General features: G+C 50.6%; 1 protein-coding gene across 5 annotated transcripts in view; it reads right to left on the reverse strand.

Moving 5' to 3' along the window:
* Nucleotides 1-722: 722 nt before the first annotated feature.
* Nucleotides 723-25,484, reverse strand: part of ECE1 (endothelin converting enzyme 1) — a 146,251-nt gene continuing 121,489 nt past the window's right edge. For all 5 annotated transcript variants that reach the window (XM_029066457.2, XM_029066459.1, XM_029066455.1 and 2 more), the window contains 10 exons: nt 21,365-21,479; nt 14,677-14,787; nt 13,832-13,930; nt 13,241-13,318; nt 11,207-11,310; nt 8,658-8,768; nt 6,756-6,823; nt 5,083-5,273; nt 4,382-4,477; nt 723-3,787 (listed from right to left, as the gene is read on the reverse strand). In XM_029066457.2, coding sequence (XP_028922290.1) covers nt 3,611-3,787; nt 4,382-4,477; nt 5,083-5,273; nt 6,756-6,823; nt 8,658-8,768; nt 11,207-11,310; nt 13,241-13,318; nt 13,832-13,930; nt 14,677-14,787; nt 21,365-21,479 — 1,150 coding nt within the window. In that variant the 3' untranslated portion in view covers nt 723-3,610. The remainder of the gene's footprint in view (nt 3,788-4,381; nt 4,478-5,082; nt 5,274-6,755; nt 6,824-8,657; nt 8,769-11,206; nt 11,311-13,240; nt 13,319-13,831; nt 13,931-14,676; nt 14,788-21,364; nt 21,480-25,484) is intronic.

A 25,484-nucleotide genomic window follows, 5' to 3' on the forward strand; every position in this document is an offset into this window, starting at 1 on the left:
CTGTAATTTCTGGAGTACTAGGCCTAATCATGCTAATTGCCGTAAAGCTTGGATAACACAATAATAATTGTAATATATGTCAATAATAACAATAATAATGATTATGGTATTTGTAAAGCTCCATGTGCCAAGCACTGGGGTAAATGGAAGGTTGTCCCCCGTGGGGCTCACAGTCTCAATCCCCATTTTACAGATGAGGTAACTGAGGCACGGAGAAGTTAAGTGACGTGTCAAGCGCTCACTATGTGCCAAACACCATACTGAAGGCTGGGGTAGGTAGCAGATAATCAGGTTGGACACAGCCCCTGTCGCACATGGGGTTCACAGTCAAAGTGGGAGGAAGACCAGGAATCGAATCCTCATTTTTCAGCCGAGGAAGTTGAGGCCCAGAGAAGTTAAGTGACTTGCCCCAGGTCACGAAGCAGACAAGAGGCAGAGCCAGGATTAGAATCCTAATCTCCTGAGTTCTAGACCCATGTTCTTTCCACTAGGCCATACTACTTTCCCTGTAAAAAGGGAATATATATGTATACATGTGTGTGTATGAGTGTGTATGAGACAACTAATCAGTCTTACAATATGGACTCTTGTCTGAGTATTATTCAACGCCCAGAGAATAAATCAACCACCTCACCCAGACTTCCTGTGTATAGAGCAGACACTCTGGCCAGGGCCAAAAGGCATACACATATACACACACACACACACACACACAGACTCCATTTAGGTAGAAGTATTTTATTTCACTTACAATAGTGCCACATGAAAAACTACAGTAGCACACAAAAAAATGAAAATACAACCCTCACCCACAGCCCAACATCTGTGTCGTCACAAAACTGCTGAGGAGCCAGACTGCCATCTCCCTAGAAAGCCTCCTCCTTCAGCCCGCATCATCCCCCACCCTGTTCACCCAATGGCTCTCTCTGTTCCCTCAGGGAAGGCTGGGAGGCCATTTTCTCTCACTTCGGACCCTTTCCAGAGCACCCTCCTCCTCAGCCAATGCCAAAGCACAGCTTGGGAGCAGAGGGGCCCGGTAAGGTGGCGGCGTGGCCCTTCCCGACTGACCCATTCCTTTTCCGTTCTGCTGCAGGATCCTCCCGCCCGGCCCCGCGCCCTCCGCTCCCGGCACATCTGGAAACGATCGGGTACATTCCTGCCTAGCTGGGTAACCTGTCCCAGATCACTCCCAGCTGCGACGGGCCCTGGAGCTCAGACTTGACTCGAGGACAAAACCTTTTGGAGAGCTGGGATCCATCAATGTGGAAAAGAGACACTCTGACAAGGGGGCACACTGGCTCTTAGGGGAGTAGCGTGGGATCCAGCCTCTCTCCCAAATCCCTCTGCAATCTAATGCTCTTGAGCAGAGCTCAGGGGAAGCCCTGCTCCAGGAATACAGGTCACTGAAGCTGCCAACGACAAGTTTGGTGTGAAGAAATGACTTGGAAATTCCTGCATTTTGGCCTGATGTTTAGCTGACAGGAGGGTAGCGGTCTGGTTCTTGCCCTCAGGAAGAGAGCGAATTTAGAAGGCTCTGGAGGATGAAGGAAAAAAGGGCTAAAGAGCATGGTAATAAACTAACCCCTGACCTCTCAATCACAGGACACTATTTCCAAAATGACTCCTATCTTCTTCTTAAGGGTCTGGGAAACTCTGAGGAGGCGACAGGCCTCACTTCTCTCCCAGGCTTCCAGTTGCCAGGAGACCCACCGTGCCGGGTTGAGCAAGGAGAAAGTAACCCTCTGTCTAGACCCTGAGTCTGCTCTGCCAGTTTCTCCCCAGAGCGGGAAGCCCTTCTGCCGCTGCCTGCAGAAAGGGGATGAAGGTGGGGGAAAGGAACCAGATGTCCAAAACCGAGGAAGGTTTTTGAAACTACTGATGGGAGTGAGAAGTTCCTCAGCCGAGCCTCTTGCAGCCAGCTTCAGGCTGCTATCCCGAGTCAGAAATTCTGGCTTCTCTCTCGCTTTGGAGAGAGGCCTGTAGGCTCAAATAGGTCTTTTCTGGTGGGCTGGAGGGGAGCGTTTCCTTCCGGGACTCTGAGGAGTGTGTGAAAATCTGTCCGAGCAAAGAATGTGATTTTGCTTTCGACGCCAGAGCAGACCCAAGGAGGAGTCCGTGCACCTGGGTGGAATTAAAGGCCGCGTTACCGGCAAACCCCTCTAAGGCACTGGACAGCTGAGAAAGGCAGGTTGGGGAGCCGAGGAGGGTGGGAGTGTGAAAGCCCCTCTAGGGGTCTGGGCGTAGCATGGACAGCTTTGTTCGGGGTGAACGGCTACTGCCCGGCTGGCGAGGTAGAGGCCACCGGTGCCGGTGACTTAAGTGCTCCCTAAGGTGGAGGGGCGCGCTCAGAGGGAGCGTGCTGGGGGAGAACTCAGGGTTCGGGAGGGAGCCGTCGGAACCGGTAAGATTTCTCTGCTGAGACTCCATGATGGAGGGCGTGGCAGCGGCACGTACGGAGGAAATGAAGTGCAAAAGGCGGGAGCTCATCTGCTGACTCTCTTCTCTTGGAAAACCCAAGGGTAGCCTGCCTCTTCAGGCCACGGAAGCTCCTTCTGGGACGGCTGAAGAACAGGGCTTGAAACAGCTGGAATCTGGGCAGAGCTTCAAGGAGGGCTTCAGAGCCACCTGGGACTGCACGATAGCAGCAGCAGGACAAAAAGCCCAAGAGGAGAAACCCCACGGGGTGCTAAGAGGAGGCCCCCTCGACTCCGTCCTCCTAGATGTTCCTCATGCCTCAGTGAGAGCCAGAGGAGGAGCCGGGGAGGGGTCAAGAGCGGGCAGTGGTTTGCTGCCACTCTTCGCCCTGACATAATTTCCGTGTGTTTCCGGGGTCAACGCACCAGACTGCAATCCTCAACCTGCACAATGGTGCTGGGCAAAACAAGGCGCTCCGAATTTCCTCAGCAACTAAGGTGCTCCCCGCTGGCTGATGTGTGTGTGAATCTGGTACATCCCCGGTTGGCTCTTCCCCTGGACCCTGGACCTACCTAAGCGCTGACCCCCACCTCTGCATTAACCCTAGGGCTGCTCAACCTCCTCTGTTCCGGGTGGACTGGTAGAGTCGCTGGGGCTCTACCTCATCATTTAAAAAAAACCAGAACATAATAAATATACCAATCTTTCTTTAAAAAAAAGTATTTTAAAGGCATTTTTCCCTGAAGATTTCCAGTGTATTCCATAATGTTTCAAAAATTTCCCCAAAAATATATCTTTAAAGCATCTGACACACTGACACGAGCGGGTGTTAGCCTGAGGCCGAGCCCGGAACCACGGACCGAACAGCCGATCGCCGGCCACCCCGGCCGGGCCCGGGTGGCCTCGTGGATCGACGGGACACCGGTTACAATGTAAGACTCAATTTGCAAGTGAACGAGATAAAAGGGGTTTTCACAGTGGATCCAATCTCTGATTCCACCCCGAGCCTCCGGCTCGGGGGAGCCCATCTTGCCGAGACCTTTCCGGGACGTCGAAGGCAGCTCTCGGGGCGAGGGGCCGGAGTCACATTCTTCTTGACGCAAGACAGCGAAAGCAGGTTCAGTTCCCCCCCCAACACCGGGTGTCTGTCTCTCCTTCCCGGTCCCCCTCTTCCTTCTCTTCCGCCGCTTCCATTTTACCAGACTTCACACTTGCGCTGGGGATTCATGGGAGAGCCGGGGGGACACTGGAAATGTTCTGAGAATTCCCTGGAGTTGGAGACGGTGCCGATGACCCGGAAGCGGGAGGGGCTGTGCGGGTCCGTGATGAGACCCTCGTGAGAGCTCTCGGGGGTGCGCACCGAGCACCAGACCTTCGTGGCATTGGGGCGGGGGAGGAGAACACATGGTGAGAGAAGCAGGACGCACCACGCTGACCCAGCGCCTCACACACCGACACCCTCACCCGTATTCTGGCAAGACGTCAGGCTCTAAGTCAAAGGGGAAAGGTATCTGAGCCTGACCTGGACTCTCTGGGTTACAAGCTCTCCCAAGCCACAGAAAACCACTGAAGGCCAGTTGGGGCTTTTATCCCAAAGCCAAGGGGCCTCAGACTGGAGAAATGGAAAGTTGTTGCCACTGGTCCTTCTTGGGGCCAACTATGGCGGTCAGAAATAGGGCGAGGAGGCTTTCCAGACCCTGCTCCCGTTCAGACGTCTGAACGAGGACGCCACTAGATTAGAGGAAAGCAGGGTCGGCCGAGGTATTTCTCTGACCACCGGCTGCTCCCCCGGGCCTCCTCAGGCCAACGAACCACTTGGAGGCGGCGGTCCAGGACTCGATCACGGAGAGGCCCACCACAGTGCATGAATGAGATCAGCAAACCCGGCCCGATCAGACCGTCTCGGCCACGGGAGCGGTTCCCTTTTGGGCCAAGAACTACAACCAGGCTCTCCTGGTGGACTCACCTGAGCAAATCCCAAAAAGAAGAGTTGGTTATTGTTCAGGCCAAGAGTGGGTAACGTCTCCTCTTCCCCGTTTTTCTTCACCCAGTTCTGGTAGGCCTAGGAAAACAAACAACCACTGATCACTTGGAAGAGAGAACAGTGTGGCCTAGTGGAAAGAGCACAGGTCTGGGTGTCCGGGGACTTGGGTTCTAATCCATGCTCCGCCACTCGCCCGCTGTGTTATCTTGGGAGAGTCACTTGATGTCTCTGTGCCTCAGTTTCCTTATCTGTAAAAGGAGGATCCGGTACCTGTTCTCCCTCCCCGTCTCGGTCCCCCCATCCCATCCGCTTATCTACCTCAGCACTTTATATAGTGCTTAACACAAATACCACAGTTATTAGCAGAGACCCATGTCAGGAGAAACAGATATGCAGTGGGGAAGGGAACGTGGGATGGGATGGATTGGGATGGGGCAATCCTCATCCCCATGGGGACCCTCTCCTACTTCAGACTCCCCGGATAAGTGAGTCAGAGGAACCCAGAGCCACTGGTTGGCTGGATGTGGGGGATCTTCAGGGGTTTGGGGGTGGGGGTAGAGCGGGTGGAGGGATCCGGTGGTCCACACCGATAGCCATTCCCACTTCCCGCCCTCACAGGCCAGGAGGGAAAGCGGGGGTGCTCACGGAGGAGATGGGCTCCAGGCCCAGGCGGAGCTCCCTACCCGATAGGCTGCCTTGAGGCCCCCGTTGTCGGCGATGTTCTCCCCCAGGGTGTGCCTGCCGTTCACCGACTCCCCATTCACCGTGTAGTTGCCATATTGCTCTACCATGCACTCGGTCTGCTGCTTGAAGGCTTCCACGGAAGAGTTCTTCCACCAAGGGCGGAGGTTGCCGTCTTTGTCATATTCTCGCCCTACGGCCATCGAGAAAAGGGCCGGGAGAATGAAGCAAGCTATCCCAGCACGAGCCCATCCCCATTCCCGCCTCCTCTCCCGCCGCTGGCCGGCGGGTCTGGCCAAGCAGAGGCCGGGACCTCCAGCTCCGGCTCTTAGGTCTTGGAAGTGTAAGACCGAACGAGGCACGGGAAAGTTACCCAGATAGCAAGTCTGGCCTCAGCCCGCTTCCTCCACCCAGCCCTGGATGAGAACAGAAGCTCGATGCTCCCCCTGCCATCCCAAGTCCCAGGGGACAGCTCATAGCAGGAATCCAACCCCACCAGTCGGGCCTGGGATTGGCGGGGGTGGGCAGGGGATTACTTAGGGAATCCAGGGACAAACTCGATCATCTCGGGCCCAGCGGCCTCACGGAGACCTGAGCAGCAGAGTTGGGCTCAAAATCCAGTTTGGACCGAGACCTCCCAAACTGGAAGCAGTCGCCTTGTGGAAAGAGCATGGGCCTGGGAGTCGAGACCTGGGTTCGGATCCAGGCTCCACCACTTGCCTGCTGTGTGACTTTGGGCAAGTTACTTCTCTGTTTTGAGGTTTCCTCTTCAGTAAAATGGGAATGAAATACCTCTTCTCCTTCCCACCGAGATTGTGGGCCCCATGTGGGACAGGGACTGTCTGATCTGACAATACTATATTTATTCCAGTGCTTGGTATATAATAAATACCACAATTATTAATTTTAGTGTTCTTCTATGGTACCTGTTAAGCACTGACTGTGTGCCAAGCACTGTACTAAGTGCTGGGGTACATACAAGCAAATCAAGTTGGACACAGTCCCTGTCCCACATGGAGCTCACAGACTTAATCTCCATTCTACAGATGAGGTAAATGTTATCCATCCTGGATCAGGACTGACCTGGGGTCAGGCCAGATCTTTTACCTGCCCCCTTCCCTGCTCAACGCATCATCCTCCCCCATCCCATCAAGCCCAAACCTGAATAACAGGTACTCTGTGAGAAGTGAAGGTGAAGTGAGCTAAATCTCAGCCTGGGAGTGGAAGTCTCAGGTGCCAGCCCCAGGTCCTACCCACCCAATTAGCCAGATTTTTTTTTAAAAACAGGGCTGGAACAAAATTCTAAAGTATGAAGAAGGCTCCTTTAAATACCACTAGGATATTCAGGCAGATGAAGCTAAAACTAAGAACTTTCACATCTCCATTTAGCTCCCTTCCTGCCCTTTCTGCTGGCTGCTGAGCTGCTGAGCCTACTGGAAAGAGCCCAGGTCTGAGAGTCTGTAGACTTGGGTTCTAATCCCGGCTCCACCACTTGCCCGTTGTGTGACCTCGGGCAAGTCAGTTCACTAAGCTTTAGTTTCCTCTTCTGTAAAATGAAGACAGATTTCCTGTTCTTCCCACTTAGAGACTTAGGGTGTGCCCAAATTAATTATTAGGCTTGGTACGTACTAAATGCTGAACAAACGCCACGATCATTGTTATTATCAATACATACCTTGATCATCGAAGGCGTGAGTCAGCTCATGGCCCACGACGACACCTATTCCGCCAAAATTCAGCGACCTGGGGATGGTAAGGAGTCACGGGTTTTATATCTCAGGGATGCTTTCCAATTCTCAAGATTCTCAATTGGGAATCCAGGGAGCAGATAGAATGGGGAAAATGGAGGAATCACCTCAACCTGATAGCACAATGCCTTCTTTTTCCCTGAGACAGCTTGTGGGGGCAACCGGCTCCTAAGCCGCCCGTCTGATCCTCCCTCATGGTTCCTTTGTCACTGGCCAGGACCGGTGCATGCGTTTTCCCGAGCAGAAACTGCGTTGCCCGCACAGCAGGGCGGCACATGGAAGGGAGAGTTCTGGGCCAGCCTAGTGGTCTCGTTCCTCCCTGAGTTTCTACAGACGTTTCATCAGTCTGAGCTGACCAGAGGGCAGAATTGTGCACTAGACTCTGGAGAAGGCGGCACATGGAGGCAGACCCTTGAAGGCTTCCCAACCAGTGTCCTTTTGGCAAATCTGTTCCCTCGGATCGTTATATGGCGCTCAACTTTCTTGGCAGTAAGTTTTGGGAAGTCAAATCTCCCAATCTACATCACATGGGAGTTCATGGGACGGGGTAGGTTTCCAATAAAACTCGCCAGTACACACTCCCTCCAGACTATAAACTCATTTCAGGCAAGGAATGTGTTATAGTGTACCCTCCCAAGCGCTTAATACAGTGCTCTGCACACAGTAAGCGCTCAATAAATACAACTAATTCCTGCATGCCCAAAACCTTTTGTCCCCTTCCCTGAAGAAAAACTGGAAAGACCCATTGTGTAGTGAAGGAGTGTCAATGTCCTCGAGGTCCCAAGACCTTTTCTCAGGGGAACTTCATGGAGGATCCTGTGGGACAATGGAAACTCTTTCTTCAACTAGCTGTTGGTAGAAGGGGCCACAATCAATCAATCAATCAATCGTATTTGAGTGCTTGCCTTGGGCAGAGCACTGTACTAAACACTTGGTAGAATACAGTATAACAGAGTTGGTAAACACGTTTCCTGCCCACAATAAGCTAAACTCCTGGATTGACTGCTGAAAGTTAAAAGGGGTCCTGATCATAGCTGGTGGGGGAGTCACAGGACCTGGATTCTAACCCTGGCTCCGCCACATGCCTGCTGTGTGACCATGGGCAAGGCACTGAACTTCTCTGTGCTTCAGTTACTTCACCTGTCAATTGGGGACTAAGACCATGAGCCCCATGTGGGAAAAGGACTGTGCCCAACCTGATTAATCTGCACCTACCCTAGTGCTAAGTACAATGTCTGGCACATAATAATCGCTCAACAAATACCATAAAAAGGTGGGGGGGTTCTGGCATGGCTGGGGGCTAGGGGTGGAGAAGAACAGATTGTAAGCACCTTGTGGCCAGAAAATGTTTCTACCAACTTTGTTTATTCTCCCAAGTGCTTAGTACAGTGCTCTGTACACATTAAGCAGTTAGTAAAAACCAGTGATTGATTGAGGAGGGGGCTCCTGGTATGGCTGAGGGAGAGGAAGGGGGATGGGAGAGTGTCCTGGTATGGTTGGGGGTCGGAGGGAAGTCCTGGTATGGCTGGAGGGACCACGGGGAGCTCTCCTCTCCCACATTCCACTTGAAGGACCTGCAGACTACAGAGAAACCCGGTCATCTCCCAAAGAAAGGTGCTCAACACAGATCCCGTCCCCTAACATGGTTCTTCCGGTCTAATGTTGGTACTGCCCGCTCCTAGGTGAAAGGGGACATTTTCTCCCACATTCCAAAGCCAAAAGGAGGACAGCTCTGGGAATCGGTCTTCCAGACAACCAGCTGCTCACATGCTGCCGGATGACTTGGGGAAGATGTGATGGGTAGGATGGGGCAACGGAGGAAGACATACTTGGGGGAGGTTCTGGTGTAGAACGGAGCCTGCAGGATCCCGGCGGGAAACACGATCTCATTCTTGGTGGGCGAGTAGTACGCGTTCACGGTTGGAGGCGTCATGCTCCACCTACACAAAGCAGCAGAGAGAGAGTGTTGCCAGCAGAAAGGGGGTACATTGCGCCACAGGGCATGCTGTGTGTGTGGGACTCTGCTTTAGGATGGTCACTGGTCATTTTCCCACCCCAGAAATACACCAGGAGCTGCAAGGGAGCTTGGACCTGTCAGCCACAAGGGCTGTACCGACCAGAGAGGGAGGGATGGGGGTCAATGGGGCAACTAGAAAAGGCCAAAAGGATCCTTCTGGGGTGAGGAGCGCAGTCTCGCTTGTAAGTGAAGGAATGACCCGGGTGACATCCAGCTCGTGGAGCCAATCCCATTTAATCATAACTAGCGGATCCTCGGGTCAGAGTGGATGAGTGGTAATCCACGGACAGGACCGGGGGTGCTAAAGTCACACCGGCTACCCCCTCTTCCTGATGCTTGAGGAATAAAGCCCAACTGCTGATGCAGCCAGCATCCTCCTCAGGAGGGTGGAAGAAACAGAGACAACATCGATCCAAAGGGAGCCTTCACTGTTCCCTGATCCCCGAGCAGAGTACAGTCGACAACTCTAAAAGCAAAAGGGGCGACGATAAGTTCATTTATTCATTCATTCACTCATTCAATTGTATTTATTAAGCACTTACTGTGTGCAGAGCATTCATTCAATCATTCAGTCGGATTTATTGAGCATTTACTGTGTGCTAAGCACTTGGGAGAGTACAATATAACAAAAAACAGACATTTCCTTCCCACAATGAGCTTACAGTATAGAGTGGGGGGAGACAGACATTAATATAAACAAATGACAGATATGTATGTAAGTGCTGTGGTGCTGGGGGCAGGGGGAGAAGAACAAAGGGAGCAAGTCAGGGCAGCGCAGAAGGGAGTGGGAGAAGAGGAAAGGGGGGTGCTTAGTCTGGGAAGGCCTCTTGGAGGAGATGCGCCTTCAGTAAGGCTTTGAAGAGGGGGAGAGTGTCTGTCGGATTTGAGGAGGGAGGGTGTTCCAGGCCAGGGGCAGGACGTGGGCGAGCGGTCAGCGGCGAGATGGACGATATAGAACTGTAGGTGAAGGGTAATGCTCCGTTCGCCCACTGAGGGGAGCCAAGGTTCCACCAGAAAAAAGGGGGAAAATTTAGCAGGGTCACGCCTCAGGGGGAATGAGAGATTTTCTGAAAAAATCAAGGGTGTTTGCTTTGCTTTTCTCCTCTTAGAGAGTCTCCAGGGTTCCTGGGCTCAGCAGAAGCAGAGGCCAGCCCGTCGCAAAAAGGCAGCGGACTCAAATGCAGGTTTTTTCCAATCTAGGGGCCTGGAAGAGCTTCCGGGAATGGAGGGACCCAGTAACGGGCCGTCCTGTCTCAGAAGGGCAAATCTAGCCAGGCCCGGGCACTGCTAGAAGTACATCAGGGCCTTGGACCATTTTGCCCAGCCTCAGGGCTTGCGATGCTTTGAACAGGCCTCTCCCTGCCTGAAAGCTGGGCAGCTGGGCCTCTGCACAGAGGGATCCTGGTGCGGGGCAGGGGGGCGGGTGCTGTGCTGCTCCCCTCTCTGAGGTGCAGGAGAGAGGCGGGGGCCGGAGTAGGAACGAGCAAGAGCTGGGTCCAGCCTGGGTCCTCCCGGGTCCTCCTCCTTGTAGATTAATTGCGGTGACCCTGTTTGGTTCAAACGATTGGGCGCAGGAAGCCTGCCTGGTCCTCAAGAGGAACCATCACCACCGAGAACCCGAAAAGGATGTTCATTTTTGGTAAGAGCCTAATGGAAACTGGGTTTGGGGAGAGTAAAAGAGCATATTCAAATCCCTGTAAATGGCGGGTGTGTCATTTGACTCTTCTGAAACGGGTGAGAGGGAGCCGGAGGGCAGGGAGGAGGAGGAGAGGGACCGAAGGAGTAGAGGGTGGGGCGAGAAACTGAACAGCCTTGGAAAGAGGAAGCAGGGCCAGGTGGTGGAGGCTCCTTGAGGCTCCCCAAGGTAGTGATTTGCTCCAAAACAGACTCCAACCCCAGATGGTAGCGAAGGCCTCATCCCCGCCCCTTTCTGGGACCCGGCTGGGAGAACCCCGTGTTCCTCCCCAATCCAGTCATCCCGTCAGCCTTGGGGGCCGCGGCTAGGACCCGAGCACCAGATACACTAAATACTTTTGTCTTCCTTGGATGGGCCGCGGAGATCAGCCTTCTTCCTCCCACCGAGACTAAAGTGTACAAAACTCTGAGGGAAGAGCATTGGGAGACTGGTGGGCGAAAAGATGGAGGGATTCAGCCCTGGTTCCATCGCTAACTTCCTAGGGTCTCTGGTGAGTCATGTGGGCTTTAGTTTCTCACGGGAATAACGCCACAGCACATTCTCTTCTTTTCCCACGCTGGCCCAAAATGGCCCCTGAGATCTTAGAACTGGGCGAGTCTCTATTGGTCCCCCCCGCATCCCCACCCCCGTCCCCAGGGAGGATACAGGCAACAAGAAGGACTTACTGGTCCCGGTTCGGAGCTTTCCTGAGCTGGTCGGCAATCACTCTGGATGAGAAGTTAAAGAACCGCATGGCATTCTCAAAGTAGAGATCGGGGACCGTAGTGTACTGAAAGACAAGCCGACGGCCTGTTCCAGGAAACGCTGGCAGGAAAGAGCAGGGTCCTGCCTCCCTCCCTTGGTCTCGGGCATAGCCAGACAAGGCTAATGGGGTGGAGATCACAGTGGTCAGGGCTTTTCCATTTGCTCCCTCAAAGCTAGATTCAGGGCGAGCCCCGAAGCCCTGGTAGCCCCCAGAGGCCTCCACTTGCCCCGCTCTAAACTGGATCCGGGCTGGGAGATGATTGAGGGAGACACCTCCAAGGCAGAGATGATTCTAAGGCAATTTAGTAATAATAATGATAATACTACTAATAATGATGACGACTGGCATTTGTTAAATGTTTATAATGTGCCAGGCACTGTACTAAGCACTGGGGTAGAGACAAGACAGGATGGGCACAGTTCCTGTCTCACAAGGGGCTGAGAATCTAAGTAGGAGGGAGAACCGGTATCTAATCCCCATTTTACGGATGAGGAAACGGAGGTACAGAGAAGTGAGTGGCTTGCCCCAGGCTGCAGAAGCGGGATTGGAACCCAGGTCCTCTGTCCATTAGGTCATACTGCTTCTCACTAAATGAAGGTGATCCGGTTAGGACACCACATGCTTAAAAGGGCACTCTGCTTGCCCCTTGAAGGGTTCAGGTTTGAGCCCCAGCTGCAGATCTCCTGGGAAACGGCAGGCAGCGAAAGCGGGGTTTGGGGTGCAAGGAGTAACTCCAGGCCTGGAGTCTTCCACGCAGGATCCACTCCCCGCCCCCCACAGTCCGCCACTTCTTCAGGTGCCCCATGCACCTGGAGCCAACGTAGAGGCCGGAGAAGCCGAGGCCCCCGGAGGCTACTGGGGCTCGTCCTGAATCTGGCTCTGAGGATCGGAATGTAACAGCCCAAGTTGCTGGGCTAACACTTCATTCATTCCATCGATTTATTGAGCGCTTTCTGTACTAAGCGCTTGGGGAAGTACGAAATAACAATAAACAAACACAGCCCCTACCCACAATGAGCTTACAGTCTAGAGGGGGAGACTTCCTCAGAGACTGCTTTGAGGTAGGGGGAGGAATCAGATGGTCTAAGGGTCAAGAGGCAGGAGGGAAGGTAAAGGAGATGCTGATGCCCCTCTCCACCACTTTCTGTCCTAGAAATCAGAATGCTGGTTTGCCCAAGGTTGCTAAAATTTTAGGATTGGCCCTGCTCTTCCAGGTCCATGTTTTTTTTCCCAACCCACACCTTCAAAGGATTCACCGTATTTTCAACAGCAACCCTCGAAATTCGTCCAAACCACTGCTTGGGGTTGGAGCCCCTCTGCTGTCTTAGAGAGGGCAGAGTGGGGTTCCAGAAGCCCAGCAGTGGATGGGCATGGTCAATCAATCGTACGTATTGAGTGCTTACTATATGTAGAGCACTGTGCTAAATGCTTGAAAGAGGACAATACCAAGGAGACAGGAGGACAGTGTGGCTTAGTGGATTCCCAGGGGCCTGGGAATCAGAAGGACCTGGGTTCTAATCTCTGCTCCTCCACATGTCTGCTGCGTGACCTTGGGCAAGTCACAACTTCTCTGGGCTTCAGTTACCTCATCTGTAAAATGGGGATTAAGAGTGTGAGCCCCATGACGGACAGGGACTATGCCCAATACGATTAGCTTCTATGTACCCCAGCACTCAGAACAGTGCTCGGCCCACAGTAAGTGCTTAATAAGTACTGTAATACTACGACTAATAAGTATTATTATTATCTGAGAGGAAACACTTCAGGGACCATCTCAATCAACTAAGGCAACATCATAAACAATCCTCTACTCTAAACTCAGCTAACACTGAGCTTATAGTTAGCATTCCCCAATCTAATATTCGCTTCCTGTGCCTTTCCTAGGGCTGGATTCCCATGTGGGTTGCTATGACACCGGGAAGTAAAAATACATGGGATGCTGAAACCAACTCACGTCATTGAAGACCTTGTCCAGTTCTTTCGGGTCCATGATAAAGTTGGGATAGCCAATCATGTTGTAGATTGCATCAGCCTGGGTTGATAGGAATGCCAGCAAAAAGGGGGGAAAAAAAGGGAAAAAGGCGATACATTCAGTGTTCAGCAATATAAGAGTCCACTTCTGTGATGGGTTCAGGGCTCAGTTGGGGGAAAGCAATTTAATCGGGAGACCCTTTGGGGCATCTGTCCCAGCTCAGCCCTGCCCAGCCTGAAAGCCCCCTACTGTAAAATCCGTTTCCGACTCCGAAAGGGGAGAGAGGGGGCCCAGAAGTCAAAATAGGTTTTGAGAATCTTCCCTTAGGAAACGCAGGCCATGGAATTAACTAGTTGACAATCTAAAGATCAAGGATTTCTCCTTCTGGAAATCAGTCAATCGATGGTATTTACTGAGTGATTACCATATGTACAGAGAACTGAGCGCTTGGGAGAGTACAATAGAACAGGATTAGCAGGCAGATTCCCTGCCCGAGCTTATCCTCTCCAACAGGTCCCATTTCAAGTCTTTTGTGCCCACCCAAGGGAACTGAGATATCTGAAGGCCTCTCACTTTCTCCTTGGCTGACTTGCGCGTGTCCTCGTCCATCCACTGGAGTGTGGTTAAGCTTTCTTCGAATGCTCTCTTGATCTCCAAAATCATCTCGTTGGCCTAGAACATACGGACTGCATCAGGGGAAGTCCACACTTTCACCACGCTGCAAGTCACAGAGTTTAGAACAGTGCTTGGCACACAGTAAGTGCTTAATGAATACCATCATTATTATTATTTGAGAACCAAAACAACTGCAGGGGATCCGACAGGAGGCTGGAGCCTCGGACCCTGCAAAAGGGCAAATGATTCTACAAACATGGTGGTCCCGCGGGATCTTTGTAGATTCAAAATGTCTCTTCTGAGAAGAGGAAACCGGGGACATACATTTGTTCAATCGTATTTATTGAGCACTTAGAGTGTGCAAAACACTGCACTAACTGCTTGGGAGAGTACAACAACAGAGAAATAAATAGAAGACAACCCAGAAGAGAAGAACATCAAGGGCTAAAGATCTGGGAGATCGGCTTTTGAGGTAAAGCTCCGGGGACTGAGGTTGTATAGACCAGAGAACGGAAGACTGAGATTTAATTATATTCCAAAGGGATGTTGCAAGTGTGATGGTGAGCAGTTCTCGGTTTCCATCAAGGAGAAGATAAGAGAAAACAAGCAAAAAGCACAGCAGGATGGATTTAGGTTAGTAATTAGATATTAAGAAGAATTACTTGTAGGAAAGGCTCAAATACAATAGCGAGGGAAGGGTTTGTTTGTTTTTTTGTGTGTCTGTTAGGCACTTATCAATCTCCTTTGGTACACTGGATCCTTCGCGGTCCCAGTGATGCGAGAGGAGAAATTGCTGCACCTACTATGTTCTTGCTGTCTTCAGCAAAGGTGGCTTTCACAAACATGGCGCCCAGCGCAAAGCCCAGGTTGCCGTCTGTGTCGCTCACACAAAACTTCCAGCGGGGGAGGCAAGTCTGTGAAGATGGGAGAGTAGACGAATTATATCCGCTCAACCTGTTCTCAATCAATCATTTACTGAGTACTTACGTGTGCAGAGCACTGTACTGAGCACTTGAGCACTTGTGAGAGTACAATATAACAGAGTTGATGGACACAGTTCCCTGCCCACAAGGAGTTTACCTTCTAGAGGGAGAGCTTGCCTCAAATTGATCGTTCAGGAACACTCTGCCCCTCCCCAGTGCCTTCCAACTCAGACTTTGGGAAGAACAAAAAGTGGTTTTGGTCAGTGCTCACTTTGGTCCAAGCACTGTACTAAGGGTTAGGGTCGATTCAACAGAGCCAGGTTGGACACCCACCAAGGCCCGTTACACTATAATGGAGGGTCAGAGAATTCTAGGAACTAGAGTCGGAAGTTCCGATCGTAAGTTCTGCCACTTGACTGCTGTGTGACTTTGGCCAAGTCACTTAACTTCCCTGTTCCTCAGTTTCCTCACCTGTAAAATTTGGATTCAATACCTGTTCTCCCTCCCCTGATTATGCCACTCTTCCACCTAATTATCTTGGATATGCCCCGTTACTTACGAAAGTGCTCGCCACCCAGTAAGTGCTTAACCAATACCACAGTTATTATTATTACCACTATTACCACACTTGTAGACAGTTATTAAATTGGCCCTCAACTTCCTCTTCTTTAATTGGAACAATCTCAGTTGTGTTAAACTGTCCCACTTTTTGGCTTTTTTATTTCTGAGCCTTTTAATCCATTGTGGGGCTCTCTGGTGGACCCTTCTAATAATTAATGATAATAACAATATTATGGTAGTCGTAAAATGCTCCCTGTGTGCCAAGCACTGTACTAAGCGCTGGGGCAGATATAAGATAATCGGGTTGGACTCAGCCCCTGTCCCATATAGGGCTCAAGGTCTAAGTAGGAGGGCGTAAGACAATCCCCATTTTACAGTTGAGGAAACTGAGGCACAAGTAGGTTAAATGACTTGCCCAAGGTCACAGAGCAGGCAAGTGGCGGAGCCGGGCTTAGAACTCAAGCTTCCAAGCCTGTGCTGTTCCCACTAGGCCAAGCTACACGGCCTCCCGGCCCCTCTCTAGAGGCAAAGTGCAGGTCTTTACCCGGGATGCTTGCAAAGATCCGACTAAACAACGTTCCCACATTCTATTCTATCCTCTCCGTATGCGGCCAGTACAGAGTTCAGCTGCTTACCTACTAGCACCACCTAGACATTGTTCTGCCAACCTCTCAGAAAACTAGTCCTTATTCTTTACCAACAGTGTGTTTTTCCTCCCTGGGTTGACTCCCCTACTCTGGTCCTTAGTGAATTTCATTCTGCTGATTTCTGCCACTTCTCCCGTTAACAAAGGTCAAATCCTGGTCCGAGCCCTTCACACTGCGACTCCGGAAAGGAAATGTGGAACCCTCCTCCCTGCTCTGTCTGACTTTCCCATCCTCGGTCCATGGGTCTCTGCCGGTTACACTGCAAGCTCTTAATGATAATAGTAATAATGTTGATATTTGTTAAGCGCTTACTATGTGCCCAGCGCTGTTCTAAGCGCTGGGGTAGATACAAGGTAATCAGGCTGTCCCACGTAGGGCTCACAGTCTTCATCCCCATTTACAGATAACTGAGGCACTGAGAAGTTAAGTGACTTGCCCAAGGTCACACAGCTGACAGGACTATGGGTTATGCTTTGTATATTTCCAAGCACCTACCACAGTGTTCTGTACTCAGCAAATAAAATCACGATGTTAAAAATGATTAGCACCCATAAAGCTCACTAGGTCCAAGCCAGATTCCTCCTCTCCTACTATACCCAGCCCACATACTTCACATCTATAAAGCCTACAGAGAAACAGCGTGGCTCAGTGGAAAGAGCGCGGGCTTGGGAGTCACAGGTCACGGGTTCGCATCGCGGCTCCGCCACTAGTCAGCTGTGTGACCTTGGGCAAGTCGCTTAACTTCTCTGTGCCTCAGTGACCTCATCTGTCAAATGGGGATTAAAACCGTGAGCCCCACTCGGGACAACCTGATCACCTTGTAGCCCCCAGCGCTTAGAAGAGTGCTTTGCACATAGTAAGCACTTAACAAATACCACAATTTATTTTATTTATTTTAACCGTGTCACCGTACCTCCGACCTCTCGCCCCACATCCTGCCTCTGATCTGGACGCCCTCCCTCTCCATATCCTACGGACAATGACTCTCCCCACCTTCAAAGTCTGAACAAAGGCACATCTCCTCCAAGAGGCCTTTCCCCTTTTCCTCTTCTCCCACTCCCTTTTGCGTTGCCCTGACTTGCTCTTTTTATTCATTTCCCCCTCCCAGCCCCACAGCACTTAAGTACATATCTGTAATTTATTTATATTAATGTCTGTCTCCCCCTTTAACTGCTAGCTTATTGTGGGAAGGGAATGTTTATTTTTGTACTGTACTCTCCCAAGCACTTAGTTCAGAGCTCTGCACACAGTAAGCACTCAATAAATAAGACCGACTCATGGCCACATTCATTCAGTCGTATTTACTGAGCACTTAGTGTGTGCAGAGCACTGTATTAAGTGCTTGGGAGAGTACAACGCAACAATAAACGGTCAAAATCCCTCCCCGCAGTGAGCTGCTGTGTCTAATATGGACTTGGTTCTGAGATGGAATCACATAAGCACCTCCTTCTGGGGGGCAACATTTCCAGCTAGATTCCTGAGAGACCCGGAGTCAGACGGAGGATACATATCTCGCCATCTCCTTCCCTTTGGAGACAGCTGAACAATCAGATGAAAAGAACCCTGAGAAATCTGCAGGCCCAGACGCAGCGCGGACTCCATCGAGACCCATTTCCTGCCATTCACTGGTGGCTCTTATCTCCTCTCCTATCCCAAACGGCAACAGAGCTCAGGCCAGGGGCAGATTAGGGAACAAACTCGACTGGAAACAGAGCTTTATTCCCAGAAACTGGTTCTGTCGACTGCCTGGAATGAAGGCACTGGGGCTATTGATGGTAGCTCCTGCCAGGCTGAGAGTGGGGGAGTGCTCTAGGAAGAGAGCTCGGAGGAGAGGGATTGAGAAGCAGCATGGCCTGGTGGATAGAACGCGGGCCCGGGAGTCAGAAGGACTTGGGTTCTAGTCCTGGCTCCACCCCTTTTCTGTTGTGTGACCTTGGGCAAGTCGCTTTACATAATAATAATGGAACTTAAGTACTTGCTATGTGCCCTATACTAAGCAATGGGGTACATACAAGTCAATCAGGTTGGACACTGTCCCTATCTCACATGGGGCTTCCACTCTTAATCCCTATTTTTCAGATGAGGTAACTGAGGTTCAGAGAAGCGAGGTGACTCCCCCACAGCAGACACGTGGCAGAACCAGAATTAGAACCCAGGTCCTCTGACTCCCAGGCACATGTTCTATCCAGTAGGCCCCACTGCTGGCATGGACTTCTCTGTGCCTCTGATACCTCATCTGTAAAAATGGGGATTAAGATTGTGAGCCCCTGTGGGACAGGCACTTTGTCCAGCCTGACTACGTTGTATGGACCCCAGAGCTTAGTACAGTGCTTGGCACATAAGTGATCAACAAATGTCGTAAAAAAAAGATTTGGAAAGCCCCGGGAGGGGGCAAAATGTGGCTGTTTTAAAGACGAGCTCATCTCCATCCAGTCTGGAGGGAAGGACAGCATTGATCTGCTGCTCTTTACCTCAGACCCTCCGGAGTTTCGTCTCCTTCGGAAGGAGATTTGGAAGGTCCGTGCCGGAGAACTGTCCAGATCCAAAGACCTGTGAAAAAACTCTTCCTGTTCTCCCTCCTACTTAGACTGCAAGCACCACATGGGATAGAAATGGTTCCAACCCAATTAATCTGTATCTACCTCAATATTTACAATTATATTAATATGACTATTAATAATTTAAGAAGAGTGGAACCTGTCAATGCTTGGCTGAGAGAATCCGTGCTCAGCCCTGGAATTCCTAGTCTCAACCTAAGACGCCTTTATAGCTTGTGTGCCTGCAAGCAATGGAGTCGGTCAATTACTCTGTTTTAAAAATTAATCTGCACTAATTGGATTATTGGTCTGAAGGGGAAGAGCGAGGCTAGAAATAATATTCCCGATGAGGTGATCTTCACCAGCATTCTGGAGCCTTATATTTTGTTTTCCTTTGGGTTAAATAATGAAAAAGCCATAGAATACTTGACTCATGGAGTTCAGCATGGCCTAATAGAAAGCACATGGGCCTGAGAGTCAAAGGACCTGGCTTCTAATCTCGGCTCCGCCACTTGCCCGCTGTGTGAACTTGAGCAGACCACTTTACTTCTCATTTATAAAATGGGGATTTGATTCTTGTTCTCCCTCATACTTAGGCTGTGAGCCGGATGTACGACGGAGACTGTGTTTAACTTGATTATCTTGTACCTGCCCCACCCTTAAAACAGTGCCTGGTACTTAGAAGCACTTAACAAATGCATTATTATTATTATCATCATTATTTTAATAAAGACAGGCTTCCCTCTCTCAGCAGGAAATGCTTTTTATGTCAGGGGCTTATGGCAGGCGCTCAGTAAACGCTCGCTTGCTCTTCACTGTGAGGCACTAGGCTACTGTGAAGCCTAGTTTAGCCATTTGCCCATATCTGACAGGAGCACTTAGGAGGAGTCAGCCCTGGTAATAATAATGATAATAATAATAATAATGGTATTTGTTAAGTGCTTACTATGTGCCAAGCACTGGGGTAGATACAGGGGCTCTCACTTTTAATTCCCACGTGAAGCGAAGTTACAGATGAGGTAACTGAGGCCCAGAGAAGTGCAGCGACTTGTCGAAGGTTACACAGGAGACAAGGGGAGCAGCGTGGCTCAGTGGAAAGAGCCCGGGCTTGGGAGTTTGAGATCATGGGTTCGAATCCCGGCTCTGTCACTTGTCAGCTGTGTGACTGTGGACAAGTCACTTCACTTCTCTGTGACTCGGTTACCTCATCTACAAAATGGGGATGAAGACTGGAAGCCTCACGTGGGACAACCTGATTACCCTGTATCTAACCCAGTGCTAAGAACAGTGCTCTGCACATAGTAAGCCCTTAACAAATACCAACCTTAAGAGGTGGAGCTGGGATTAAAACTCATGACCTTCTGACTCCCAAGCCCATGCTCTATCCATTATACTGGTTGCAAATGGAGCCAGGTGGCTCTCCCAAAGTGCCCCTGTCAAAGGCAGGCAGGCAGGCAGGCAAGGAGGCCAGCCGGCCCTGCTGGTAGTCAGACCTCACGACTTGAACAGAGTAGACAGGACCACCACACTGTTCCTACTCTCCCATTCTTGGGGATCTTACAGATGTGCCTGCTGAGGAGGGGAGCTGGACTTGTAGAGGCAGCATGGCAGAGTGGATAGAGCACGGGCCCGGGAGTCAGAAGGTCATGGATTCTAATCCCGGCTCTGCCACTTAAATGCTGTGTGACCTTGGACAAGTCACTTCACTTCTCTGGGCCTCAGTGACCTCCGTTGTAAAATGGGGATTGAGACTGTGAGCCCCAAGTGGGACAAAGGGACTGTGTCCAACCCAATTTGCTTGTATCCACCTCGGTGCTTAGTACAGTGCCCGGCACATAGTAAGAGCTTAACAAATAACATAATTATTATTATTCGGGATGTTTTAGATGCTTGCCTCAGCATCTTTGCTCTCTTTTGCTCTCCTTCTCTCTTGTGCATGCTCTTCCTCCCTCTCTCACCCCATCAATCAAGGGATGTTTTATGGCCCTGGCCAAGGATCTTTTCTCACCCTCCCTCCTTCCTCTCTATCCATCAAGAGTATTTATTGAGCACTTACTGTGTGCAGAGCACTCTACTAAGCACTTGGGAAAGTACAATGTAACAGAGTTGGTAGATGAGATCCTTGCCCACAAAGAGCTTACAGTCTACGTGGGGAGGTAAATACTAACTACATTCGGCACTTTCTCCTCCTCTCTCCCTTAGGGTCCACGTTCGGCGATTGAGCTGTTTGGTTCTGCCCAATGAGAATCACAATCACTTGTATAATCCCAGAGGAGCAGTACGGCCTAGTGGATAGAGCGCGGGCCTGGGGGTTAGAGGGTCGTGGGTTCTAAACCCGGCTCTGCCACTTGTCTGCTGTGTTACCATGGTCAAGGCACGTCACTTCTCTGTTCCTCAGTTACCTCCTCTGTAAATTGGAGATTGAGCCTGTGAGCTCCCCGTGGGACAGGGACTGTGTCCAACCTGCTTTGCTTTTATCCACCCCAGCACTCGGTACAATGCCTGGCACCCAGTAAGCACTTAAGTACCAGAAGTACCAAGGTCATGGGTTCGAATCCCGGCTCTGCCGCTTGTCAGCTGTGTGACTTTGGGCAAGTCACTTCTCTGTGCCTCAGTTACCTCATCTGTAAAATGGGGATTAAGACTGTGAGCCTCATGTGGGACAACATGATTACCCTGTATACCCCAGCAATTAGAACAGTGCTCTGCACATAGTAAGCGCTTAACCAATACCAACATTATTATTAAGTATGATTACGTTTACTATTACATACAGTGGGCACTCAGGTGCACAGAGCTTGCCTCCACGATCCTTCGGCTCACCTTTTTTGTCCCGTACATGACTTCCATGAACTTCTCTTCCGCGTCCTGAAAACGCTGGTCCAGAAAAGAACTTGTTTTCCTCACCAGGTTCCAGACCATGTAGTTGTTCAGGAGGCTGATGGAAAAAAAGAGAAGAGATGGGAGGTATTTATCAACGAACAACATTTTCTTTCGATTCTTCCCTGGAATGAGTCATTTCTTGTTATTTCCCCATATCCACAGGAGTCATGTCCCGGAGCCATTCCGGTGACTCCAGTCTGGATTAGGAACAGTCCACTCCAAGACCGAAACAAATCTAAAACAAATCTTACAGTGTAGTTTCTGGGATGGTCTGTCTCCCGCTCTAGACTGTAAGCACACTGTGGGCAGGGAACCTGTTTACCAATTCTGTTGTACTGCACCGTTCCAAGCACTTAGAACAGCCTTCTGCACACAGTAAGTGCTTAATAATAATAATAATGTTGGTATTTGTTAAGCACTTACTATGTGCCAAGCACCGTTCTAAGCGCTGGGATAGATACAAGGTTATTAGGTTGTCCCACTTGGGGCTCACAGTCTTCAGCCCCATTTTACAGATGAGGTCACTGAGGCACAGAGAAGTTAAGTGACTTGCCCAAAGTCACACAGCTGCTAAGTGATGGAGCCGGGATGAGAACCCACAACCTCTGACTTCCAAGCCCGGGCTCTTTCCACTAAGCCATGCTGCTTCTCAATAAATGCCATTGATGATGAAGGCCCTAAATGGCACTCCAGCTGCTCTAAGGGAGAATACCAGTGGGAGGATTCAGTACAGTGCTTAGTAGAGTACAGTGCTTTGCACAGGATAAGTGCTCAATAAATATGGTTGAATGAATGAAAGGATGCCAGTTGGCTGTCTGTCCACTGGCTATAAAACAAACCGCCCTCTTTGCCTAGAAGGGTGACAATGACAGCTCAAGCTAACACAGTGCCTGGCCTACTAGCTAGACCGAGGGCCTGGAAGTCAGAAGGACCTGGGTTCTAATTCCGGCTCCACCGCTTGTCTGCCCTGTGCCCCTGGGCGAGTCCAAACCTCAGTTACCTCATCTGTAAAATGTGGATCAAAGCTGTGAGCCCCTTGCGGGCCAGGGACTGTCCAACCCGATTAGCTTGTATCTACCCCAGTGCTTAGAATAGTGTTTGACCCACGGTACGCGTGGGTCACCATCGTTAACTATTATCATTACCGCGAGGCCGCAGAGCTGCCAAGAGTGAGAAGGGGTAAGGGACGCAGGCCGGGTGGAAAAGAAGAGAGTGTGGGGAGGGGAGGGTGGATGCTAAGAGCACTAAGAGGGGCTGACAGGGTAATAATAATAATAATAATGTTGGTATTTGTTAAGCGCTTACTATGTGCAAAACACTGTTCTAAGCGCTGGGGTAGATACAGGGGAATCAGATTGTCCCACATGAGGCTCACAGTCTTAATCCCCATTTTACAGATGAGGTAACAGGCACAGAGAGGTTAAGTGACTTGCCCACAGTCACACAGCTGACAAGTGGCAGAGTCGGGATAAGAACCCATGACCTCTGCCGCCCAAGCCCGTGCTCTTTCCACTGAGCCACGCTGCTTCCCTGGGTAGCTGGCCCCAGGGGTCTCTGGCTCTGCTGTACGGCCCAAGGACCAAAAAGGGGTGAGAGCCATGATCGCCCGGTGGATAGAACACCCGCTTGGGAGTCAGAAGGGCATGGGTTCTAATCCCAGCTCCGCCACTTGTCTGCTGTGTGACATGGGCAAATCACTTCACTTCTCTGTGCCTCAGTGATCTCATCTGTAAAATGGGGATTGAGACTGAGCCCCACATGGGACAGGGACTGTGTCCAATTCGATTTGCTTGTATCCACCTGGCACAAAGTAAGCGATTAGCCATATACCATGGTCATTATTATATATTTGCATCTCCAAGTTGGTCGGCTCAACATCTGGCTCACACTCCCTCTTTAGATCCGGCCTCCGCCAACCCTAAACAAAGGGACACTGCAAGATCAGTACAGTATCGGTAGGCACGGGATAGCACAGTCACAGAGAAGCAGCGCGGCCTAGTAGACAGACCATGGGTCTGGGAGTCAGAAGGACATGGGTTAGAATCCGGGCTCCGCCACTTGCCTGCTGTGTGACCTTGGACAACTCACGTAGTTTCTCCGTGACTCAGTTTCCTCAACTTCAAAATGGGGATTCAGTACCTGCTCTCTCTATGTAGACAGTGGGCCCCAGGTGGGAGAGAGGCTGTATGTGGCCTGATTGACCTGTACCTACCCCAGTGCCTAGAACAGTACTTGATACATAGGAAACGCTAAACAAATACCATAAAAAAGAAGTGGAAGAACGGCCCCTGCAGTGGGCTGAACTACTCACCCTCTAGATGTTCATTTAATAATAATAATAATAATAAATAATTATGGTATTTGCTGAGCACCTCTATGTGCCGGTCACCGTACTAAGAGCTGGGGTGGATACAAGCAAACAGGGTTGGACACAGTCCTAGTCCCATGTGGGGCTCATAGTCTCAATCCCCATTTACAGATGAGAGAACGAAAGCACAGAGAAGTGCAGTGACTTGCCCAAGGTCACACAGCAGACAAGTGGTAGAGCTGGGATTAGAACTCCTGACCTCCTGACTTCCAGGCCTGTGCTCTATCCGCTACGCCGTGCTGACCCGCCAGAGCAGCCGCCACCAAACAGCTGAAGCTGTGACTGAATGGATGTAGAGAAAGAAGCAGTGCAGGCTAATGGACAGAGCACTGGGCTGGGTGTCAGAGGGCCTGGTTTCTAATCCCAGCTCTGCCACTGGCCTGGTGGGTCACCTTGGGCAAGTCACTTCACTTCTCTGTAAAATGGGGATTCGATACCTGTTCTCTCCCAGCGCTTAGACTGTAAGCCCCACTTGGGATCACATCCACCCTGGTTGTCTTGTATCTAACCCGGTGCGTAGTACAGTGCTGGGTACAAAGCACTTAACTAATAGTGCAATTATTATTATCACTGTTATTGGCACCCTTTTTTCATCGAAATATTGGAGTGGAGATTCCGCTTGCTACTTTTGCTTCCTGGGCTGATTTGCCAGAAGCGCCAATTCCCCCCGGGCTCTCTTCAGCGCCCCTGGGGCGGGAGCATAAGCAGCGGGAGAAAGAGGGGTGATGAAAGATCTCAGCAGCCAATCTCCTTCTCTAAGACACAGTCTCATCCCTGGCCTCCCTCTCGGTAGAAGCAGTGTGGCTCAGTGGAAAGAGCACGGGCTTTGGAGTCTGAGGTCATGGGTTCGAATCCCGGCTCTGCCACTCGTCAGCTGTGTGACTGTGGGCAAGTCACTTCACTTCTCTGTGCCTCAGTTACCTCATCTGGAAAATGGGGATTAAGACCGTGAGCCCCACGTGGGACAACCTGATTCCCCTGTGTCTACCCCAGAGCTTAGAACAGTGCTCTGCACATAGTAAGCGCTTAACAAATACCAACATTATTATTAGAATTATAAGAAAGCTTTATGGCCCATCATCATCAAAGATGGTATTTATTGAGCACTTACTGTGTTCAGACCACCCTCGGGAGAGCACAATACAGCCAAGCTGGTAGACACGTTCCTTGAGTTTACTGCCTATTTCAGCAATCTCCCCGCCTCCCACCAAAAACCAGTCGACGACACATTCCAGCAGGTTTCTACTACAATAACTGAGGTATTTGTTAAGAATTTACTATGTGTCAAGCACTGAACTAAGCACTGGGGAAGCTAAAAGATAATAAGAACCTACATGTGGCTAACAGTCTAAGCAGGAGGGAGAATAGCACTTCGCATAGAGCTCTTAGTACAGTGCTCTGTACATAGTAAACACTCAATAAATATGATTGATTGAGCAGGTATTGAGTCCCCATTTTGCAGAGGAGGAAAGGGGGGCACAGAAAGTGAAGTGAGTTGCCCAACATCACACAGCGACAAGTGGCAGAGTCGGAATTAGAACCCAGGTCCTTTGACTACCAGGCCGGTGCTCTTTACACACCTCCACACTGCTTCTAGCATTTAAAGGATACCACATCTGAGACCTGTGCCTTTTTTTAAAAATGGAATTTGTAAGCGCTTACTATGTGCCGGGCACCGTATCGAGCGCTGGG

Source organism: Ornithorhynchus anatinus, chromosome 5 (genome assembly GCF_004115215.2).
Source record: "Ornithorhynchus anatinus isolate Pmale09 chromosome 5, mOrnAna1.pri.v4, whole genome shotgun sequence".
In the NCBI taxonomy this organism is placed as follows: Eukaryota; Metazoa; Chordata; class Mammalia; order Monotremata; family Ornithorhynchidae; genus Ornithorhynchus; species Ornithorhynchus anatinus.